The 7,422-nt window shown below is 35.4% G+C and overlaps 3 protein-coding genes across 3 annotated transcripts; 1 reads left to right on the top strand and 2 right to left on the bottom strand.

Moving 5' to 3' along the window:
• Window positions 1-972: 972 nt before the first annotated feature.
• On the top strand, window positions 973-1,865 carry LOC105764842 (uncharacterized protein At4g14100). The gene is made up of 2 exons (XM_012583614.2): window positions 973-1,496; window positions 1,602-1,865. Exons 1-2 carry the CDS (start codon window positions 1,031-1,033, stop codon window positions 1,793-1,795), a joined length of 660 nt encoding a protein of 219 aa, XP_012439068.1. The 5' UTR covers window positions 973-1,030; the 3' UTR covers window positions 1,796-1,865.
• A 227-nt stretch (window positions 1,866-2,092) lies between these two features.
• Window positions 2,093-3,454, bottom strand: LOC105764843 (uncharacterized). The gene is made up of 4 exons (XM_012583615.2): window positions 3,060-3,454; window positions 2,900-2,958; window positions 2,491-2,608; window positions 2,093-2,375 (listed from the first exon to the last, which is right to left on the bottom strand). Exons 1-4 carry the CDS (start codon window positions 3,299-3,301, stop codon window positions 2,291-2,293), a joined length of 504 nt encoding a protein of 167 aa, XP_012439069.1. The 5' UTR covers window positions 3,302-3,454; the 3' UTR covers window positions 2,093-2,290.
• Window positions 3,455-3,852: 398 nt separating this feature from the next.
• On the bottom strand, window positions 3,853-7,292 carry LOC105764841 (probable beta-1,4-xylosyltransferase IRX10L). Its single transcript, XM_012583613.2, has 4 exons — window positions 6,805-7,292; window positions 5,348-5,736; window positions 4,877-5,118; window positions 3,853-4,604 (listed from the first exon to the last, which is right to left on the bottom strand). The coding sequence occupies exons 1-4, from the start codon at window positions 6,911-6,913 to the stop codon at window positions 4,091-4,093; spliced, it is 1,254 nt and encodes a 417-aa protein (XP_012439067.1). The 5' UTR covers window positions 6,914-7,292; the 3' UTR covers window positions 3,853-4,090.
• Between the last annotated feature and the right edge of the window lie 130 nt (window positions 7,293-7,422).

Raw genomic sequence — 7,422 nt, 5'->3', positions numbered from 1 at the left:
AATATTATATGATATGAAATGTTTGAAATTCAAGTTTGTTTGATTGGTAAACTTCGGTAATGCTCTGAAACCTTATTCCGACGACAAATGTGGGTTAGGGGTGTTAGATAGGTAATATTATGATATCGATCATCCTGCTATGCTTAAGTTTATTATTTAATTTGTATATTTTTATTTAATCTAATTTGATCTCTCTATTATTATAATATTATTAATTAGTCTAAATCATTAGCACCTTCAATGATTTCAATAGCTGACATCAATTATTTTAAAATGTATTTTAAATTTAAATTTAAATTTAAATTTTATTATTTATTTTGGATTTGTTAAATTACTAATTGTTATATGTATAGAATGCGATAATCTTATTTATTTTTGTTACTTGTTTATTTTGAGGTTGTTTAATGATGAATTTGTATTTGTGAAGCTTATTAAAGACTATTTTATGTAATTGATGAGGGTGTTTTTTTTTTGGATATCTTAAAATTTACATAGGGTGATATTTGAGTCCACACCACTAACATTTTTAAAAATCTTTTCTTTACCGCTTTAACTAAAGTTTTATTTTTATGAGTATTTTATATTTGAGGTTTAATAAATCTCATTATCTTATATTTATAAATACTTTTTATATACATATATGAAATGTTTTGCAAAAATAGCGGTAAATATATTCCATCGATACTAATAGAAAATGATACTTCTAAGGCAAGATCGATTACCTTGAATCCAACCCTAAATATATTCTTTCGAAGAAATACATTAAGCTTAATTTATAGTATTAATGTATTGGTAAGATTTTTATTGAAATTACAAAATATATATATTTTTTTAAATTCTTATGTATTTTTATACTGTAAGGGTCAAATTGATAAAACTGAAAAAATTGAGGGTTGAAAAAGTTATTCTATCACTTTTTACAATTGCCACGTCAATTTTTGAGGGTAAGGCAACCTCAAATTTCCAATCCTCTTTTTTTTCCTCGATTATCTGTTTGTGTTCTTTTTTCCTTCACCAGTTTAGCTTTTGAATGGCTTCTACAGTTAAACCCATTTTCATCCTCCTTGTATTCATTTCATTCCATTTCTCACTGTTAGCATCGAAACCCAACGACCCAACACCATCAACATGGCCTCTTCAATTCCACTCCGTTCTCTTCATGAACAACAGTGGCACTCTCCAGAAAGTTGATCTCTGGTACGACTGGCCTAATGGCCGCAATTTCAACATTATTCAGAACCAGCTCGGTAAGCTCCTTTACGACCTTGAATGGGACAATGGCACTTCGTTTATCTACACTCTGGATTCGAACAAAGAATGCAGAGTCTTGCACTTTGATGTCGGTATTCTCCGTCCTAATTGGCTTGATGGAGCTAATTACTTGGGACAACAACAAAAAGATGGGTTCCTTTGCAATGTTTGGGAGAAAGTCGACTTCATTTGGTACTATGAAGATGTCGTCACTAAGAGACCTGTTTTCTGGGCTTTCTACTCTGGTATCAGTTCCCATTTTTCTTTATTTTGCTTTTTTCCCCAGCATTGTTATTTTGAAGGGAAGGGTTCATTGATTTCTCGATGTTGATTTTTGGGTGTGTTTGTAGGGTACACTGCTCATGTAATGACATTTGAAGTGGGAGCTGTTCTTGAGGATTCTAAATGGCAGGCGCCTGTTTATTGTTTCAAGGAAGCTGATGGGAAGAGGAATCAAGCTTTGATTGAATCTTTGGGATCGAGTGATCATCTCCATGGGAAGCTGATGAGACAGATTTCTTCCGGTGCCTCTATGACTATATGATTATTGTTAATAAAACAGTGTATTTTTCCTTTGATGATTTGAATAAAGTTTGTGGGGTTTTTCTTTTTTACATTTTTTTCTGGGTTTTTGACACTTTTGCTCAAAAAAACTATTAATTATACAAAGAAGAAATGGATTGCAGGATCATAATATCTGGCATGGTCATATTTATTTTTCTCAGTTTTTCCAATGCATTTGGAGTTTTTTAAAACATGAGTACAGTCAAAGCAACATGTTCTAAATGCCCTAGCATTACGGGTAATTCTATTTCATCAAGAGTTGATAAGACTCTGCATATATCCATTGCAGTGCTTCTAGTTCACGTATCGTAGTTTCATTCAAAAACAATGTCAATATTGCAATTTCATGCTTCATCACATGCGATTCAAGAAGGTAATAGAAGTGAATTGAATTAAAATTCTACAGAAATACAACAAAATCACAGCAATAATCCTTCAAATTCTGGAGCATGTACGGCATTTTCCTCCATTTCGTTCATCCGCTGATGGTACTGTTAAGGTAAAAGTATAAACCAACAAGCACTGCAATTCCAACCACAATTGCAATAGGCAATGCTTTCCTGCATTAATTTCAAACATGAAATCAAAACCCAAACGTTAGCTGATCAACAAAGCAATTTAAAAAGTAAAGGTGAAGGGTTAAGAAAGTGTTTTAAGGGAGTTTGGGGGCGTTACCCAACAGCTTCATCTCTTTTTATTTGTTCTTTTCGAGCCTTTCTAATATCTGTATCATTAGCATATCTTGTCACAGCTGGCTGATATGGCTTGAATCTCCTCTTTGGAGCACCACAAACTGCAAATTCCCATTCAAATACGATGGTATAAATTATTTGTTCTGAACTCATTTTACTTTAAGCAATTAAGAGTGAGTTTGATGCGGGATTGAGTGCGGTACGTTTAGCTTACTTACGCTCCAGTATCACTACAATATCTAATTTCACTGCTACTGCTGTTTTTACACTCACTCTAAACTCACCCTAAGTTTCAAGAAATTCCAACAATGGTTCAAACTGAAGTGGAACCTTAACAAAACAAGAATCAAGAAATCACATTCATTTTATAAGAGTGAAAAAAAATGGTTTACCGGGACAAAAGTAACTATCAGAAACTTTCTCAAAGGGAGTCCTCTCATTATATATATACCTGCAACAATCGTCCAAAGGATAAATTCAAGAACCCTTGGATTTCAACTTAGAAACAGTGTAAATCAACAACAAAGAAGATCGAAACAGTGAGGTGTGTACCCGCAATCACGGCAAATATAAGCTTGCTTGGAGGCCACACGCATGGAAAACTTTGGTGCAGGTGAAGCAGTATTAGTTGGACGGCGCTGGTGGGGAGAGGGAAGCAAGAGATGGAGCGATGGAGAAAAGAAAGATGATTTCAAAGCAAAACGATCGAAGGGTGGCCGCAGGCCAGCATTGGGTGTAGGAGCAAGTGGAGAATTAGATGGTTTTATGGAGATAGTGGGCGCTTGGAGGGCCATTTGCTTTGTTTTGCTGCTGCTACTCTGCTTTGTGAGAAGATTGGAAGAGAAGGGTGGAGAAGATAAGAGGGTGATGAAGTGGTGTGTAGTTTGGTAAAATACGTGGAAGCGTGGCTGTCATGCTCCCCACACAAGCTCTCCCTACCCACTTTTTCTTCCTACATTTGGACTTCACTTATTTAACCCTCTACAATTTACTTTTGAAATTACATATATCATCCACATTTTTATAAATATATCTATTTTTTTATTATTTACGAAAATAACCCACCTGAAAATAAAAATTAAAGAATATAGGATAGCATCTGTATAATAATATCAAAAGAGTTTAATAATTAAAAATTTTAAATTATTTCAAAGATTTTCTTAAAACTGAAATTATAAAGTTTGTATATAAAAAATTGAATCATGAATGGTGGTAAATAAATGAATTAGGGAGGAGGGATTTGGTTGGGATCAAATCCAATAACCAGTTAGAAAAGATGAATGCAGGGAATGAGGGTGAAGCGTCATAGGAACCACCTTTGAAAGTTGTAACACCACAAAGATCATTATCAACCTATAATGATGTAGTTTCTTTGAATTAATCAATTCTGAGATAACATACAAGGAACAATCACATTGCTAAAGCTGCAAAACAAAGACCAATATTCTAATTCATTTTGGAAGAATTATGTTCTACATTTTTTGTATCTCTGGATCACTTACACAGATAAACCCCGATAACGTTCAGAGGTAGGTCAAATCAGCAGAGTGCTGGAAGGTTTTAGGAATTTGATGTTACAACTGCTACCAAGGTTTCAGATCACCAACAGGGCCAGCTGTCCAATTCAACACCCTTTCACCAGGCTTCAAGTACACGCTCTTGTCATGCGGCAACTTACGCGCAAGCCCATTCAAAACTTGATGGAAAGCATCTCCGGGTTGAGCAGGTTGGGGGAATAACATTGCCTGCTTCATTGAAGGGTTAGCAAGCAATCTCTGCTTTCTTAGTATTACTTCTGGTGGGATTGATGTGAGTATCGTGTCCAAGTTGGGCACATCTTTCTCGTCAACAAAAACTCCAATTTCTTCCCATGGAATTGCATCCGCAAAAGGTAGAACAATGTCATCTGCTATAATAACAGGAATGCATCCGAATATCACTGCTTCAACCAATCTAGGGCTCCAAGGTGCCCATCCAAGTGGGCACAAACAAAATACAGCTCGTTGCATGTCCTCATAGTAGGTAGTTGGGTGCTCGGTTGAAATGTCAAAAAGTGGGTTGTCCTTGAAGTTCTCCCATACTGCTGCTCTAGCCCCCCTGCAGAATTGAACTCAAGTGGCTAGAATCACAATTATCTTGAGGACAAGCATCCATAAATAACTTACATTGCATTTAAAAAGAAAATCATTCAATCGTTTTTGGTTTGGAATGTGGCAATTTAATCATGGTTCTCTAATCTTTTCTAGCAATTCAAAAGCAGGCCTCAATTCCATTATCATAATTTCCACAGCAAAACATCTCATAAAAAAAAGGGGTCCTTTTATTGTTCAAACACAAGTCTACTAACAAGTCAGCTTAGTGAGACATACCTTGCATAGTAACCGCCTTCAGGGTCATTTCCAACATCATAAAACAGTCCACGGAAGTAAACAAAAATGGACCTAGGAGTTTTGTCAGGAATCAGGTGTGTTTGCATTTTCTGGGGTGGAGCATATGGTGGAATTGTAATTGAGCCCTCTTTCAGGCAAACATGATTCCGTTGTCCAAAAGTTTGGACCAATGTGGCTCGTTGGAGTAAGGGAAGAATCCCCCTTTCAATAGCTTTCTCCTCCTGCAACAACATACACGCATAGGTAATGGTCTATTCCAAATAAAAGATGGGGGGGAGGGTAATCATTTTCCAGGAAACAAGAACCAAAAAGCATTCAGACAATTGCTAAAGACTAAAATCCAGTGGGGCACCGTAGGAAATCAATAATCAAGCCAATCAGTTGAAATATGTGCCGATTATCATACAAGACAGTGCAAGAAATTGAGAATAATGGAGGGCAGGGTAATACTTGATAATGGAAGCATGCTCCAAAGTCATGTGGCACTAGAAAGAAGTGATCAGCTCCTTCTGTCCGGTTCCAATAAGGCCAATTCGAAGAAATAAGCTGAATTGCACTTCTCATCATTCGTGGCGACTTAAATGGCAAAGGAAGGCCATTTGGTGTAAGGTCACATGTAGTGTATACAGGAGTGTAAAACCAATCAGCCTCCTCAGGGTTGAGGGTTCGGACAGGACTTGATAAAAGAAACCTATGCATGTAGATCTCAGCAGCAAACATGTGGTTGAGGCATCTTGGGTCCTTCTGCAATATCTTCTTGTTGTATTTGCTAGGAAGTTCATAAACAAAGACTTTCAACCTTCCAACTGGATTATCTTCCAAGACATCACCAGCACTGCCTGCAAACATGAAAGCCCCATCGAATTTGTAATTCCACACTTCAAACTTGATTGCAATAGAGTTGATTGGTTAATAGTAAAGAATGTCATTGTGGCAAAGATGCTCAAAATCAATTCAATTGACCAATGAGGAAACTTTTCCTGCTCCTCAGTCTCTTTAAGTCCAAATTCTGTCTTCCCTTTCACTCTATATCCGATTAATGAAATAAGGAAAATAACGAAGTTTGGACATCCTCGTAGAGGGGGAAAAAACAATGTTCCTATATTAAGTAGATAATGCCACATGCCTACTTTTGTAAAGCGGGTAATTGAATTTCCAAACTTCACACGATGTTGATATAGCCCATATGGCCTAGATCAGTTTTCTTAGAAAGAATCCCTTAATCCTAAAACAGCCCTAAGAAATCCTCACATAGAATGTTGATCATCGAATTTCAGATTATTTTTTTAGCAGCAATCATCACATAAGCACATGAACTAAAATCTTGAACCTAAGGTCATAAAGCATCGAATATCAGACTATTCCGGTTTTCTTCTTCTACTTATTGTACTATTCTTATTCAGCTTGAAACTAAATTGACTCGGACTAAGATCAATAATATGGCAAAGGTATGCTACGAAATTCCAATACATCATACAATTAGCATTACAAATATTGATATCCAATCAAAAGTTCATCAATATCCACTTATTTGTTCTAACGTACGAATAGGCAGTTCAGTTCTATTCTATCCTTTGTTTACCATTGGGATTAACTAATTTCTCAACCTTAGGAAATACATAAACCTTGACCCCATTTATATTTTTACACTAAAATCGGCACTTTTTGGTGAGTAATTATTGAATACAAAGCATTGAAATTGAGAGAAAAAAAAAAGGAAAAAACCAGACGAATCAATTTAAAGTCATAAACAACGAAGCAAATCTCTAGTAAGATTTAACTTAAGTAGATCGGAATTATAGTTCATAAAAAGTAAAGAAACCCCCAAAAATATTATAAAAATCAATTCCTGAAACTCGCTAAATACACTGAGATAAAAATGGTAAAAAAAAGGAGGTAAATCTTACCTGAAATTCTCTCAGTAGGTTGACTACGACCCAGCTTGAAAGGCTCAATTTTGACAACAAAATCGGCAAGAAAAAGAATTCCAATAAAAACCCATCCCCAAATCTCCATTTCCTCTTCCGAGTCTTACTCTTCCAAAATTAAACAAAAAATATATATTTGTCAAATCTAAGCAAAGGATCACAACTCAAAGGAACAAGCCCAAGATTCAGCTACAAACTACAGCCCCCCTCCCAAAGAGAAAATAAAGGGAAAAAAAGAGAACAAAGCAAGAGCAGTTGTGATGTCACAAGAAGAAGTAGTTAAGAGAGAAAGGAGATTTCTTACGAATTTCCAGATTTTTAAGGGTATGAAAGAAATGGGTTTCTTTATTTTGACAAAGAAAGGCCAAAAGATTATGATAGAGAAGGACAAGCAAATTTTGCTTCAATACCCTTTTTTGGGTTTAATTTTATGTTTTATATATTATATGGGTTGATGAGAGGTCCATCTCATATTTACCAGAACCCAACCATTGCCATCAACCTTCGAACTGCCTTCCTATATTATAAAAATGTATATAATACATTTTTTCTCTTAATTATTTAATTAATTCTTCAATGTTTAAAACAAATACAACG

The sequence above is a fragment of the Gossypium raimondii genome, chromosome 12 (genome assembly GCF_025698545.1).
Source record: "Gossypium raimondii isolate GPD5lz chromosome 12, ASM2569854v1, whole genome shotgun sequence".
Lineage (NCBI taxonomy): Eukaryota > Viridiplantae > Streptophyta > Magnoliopsida > Malvales > Malvaceae > Gossypium > Gossypium raimondii.
The sequence above is the reverse complement of the archived record's forward strand: the minus strand, read 5'-3'. Positions and strand labels throughout refer to the sequence as shown.

Bases quoted from the DNA above. Each gene is read 5' to 3' on its own strand.
- LOC105764841 (XM_012583613.2), bottom strand. From the start codon at position 6,913: ATGGAGATTTGGGGATGGGTTTTTATTGGAATTCTTTTTCTTGCCGAT. The intron at 5,737-6,804 runs GTAAGATTTACC...TCATGTTTGCAG, and splicing joins ACCTACTGAGAGAATTTCAG to GCAGTGCTGGTGATGTCTTG. The intron at 4,605-4,876 runs GTATGTCTCACT...TCAATTCTGCAG, and splicing joins GAAGGCGGTTACTATGCAAG to GGGGGCTAGAGCAGCAGTAT.
- LOC105764842 (XM_012583614.2), top strand. From the start codon at position 1,031: ATGGCTTCTACAGTTAAACCCATTTTCATCCTCCTTGTATTCATTTCA. The intron at 1,497-1,601 runs GTATCAGTTCCC...GTGTGTTTGTAG, and splicing joins TTTCTGGGCTTTCTACTCTG to GGTACACTGCTCATGTAATG.
- LOC105764843 (XM_012583615.2), bottom strand. From the start codon at position 3,301: ATGGCCCTCCAAGCGCCCACTATCTCCATAAAACCATCTAATTCTCCA. The intron at 2,959-3,059 runs GTACACACCTCA...CGATTGTTGCAG, and splicing joins TATATTTGCCGTGATTGCGG to GTATATATATAATGAGAGGA. The intron at 2,609-2,899 runs GTAAACCATTTT...GGGAATTTGCAG, and splicing joins TGATAGTTACTTTTGTCCCG to TTTGTGGTGCTCCAAAGAGG.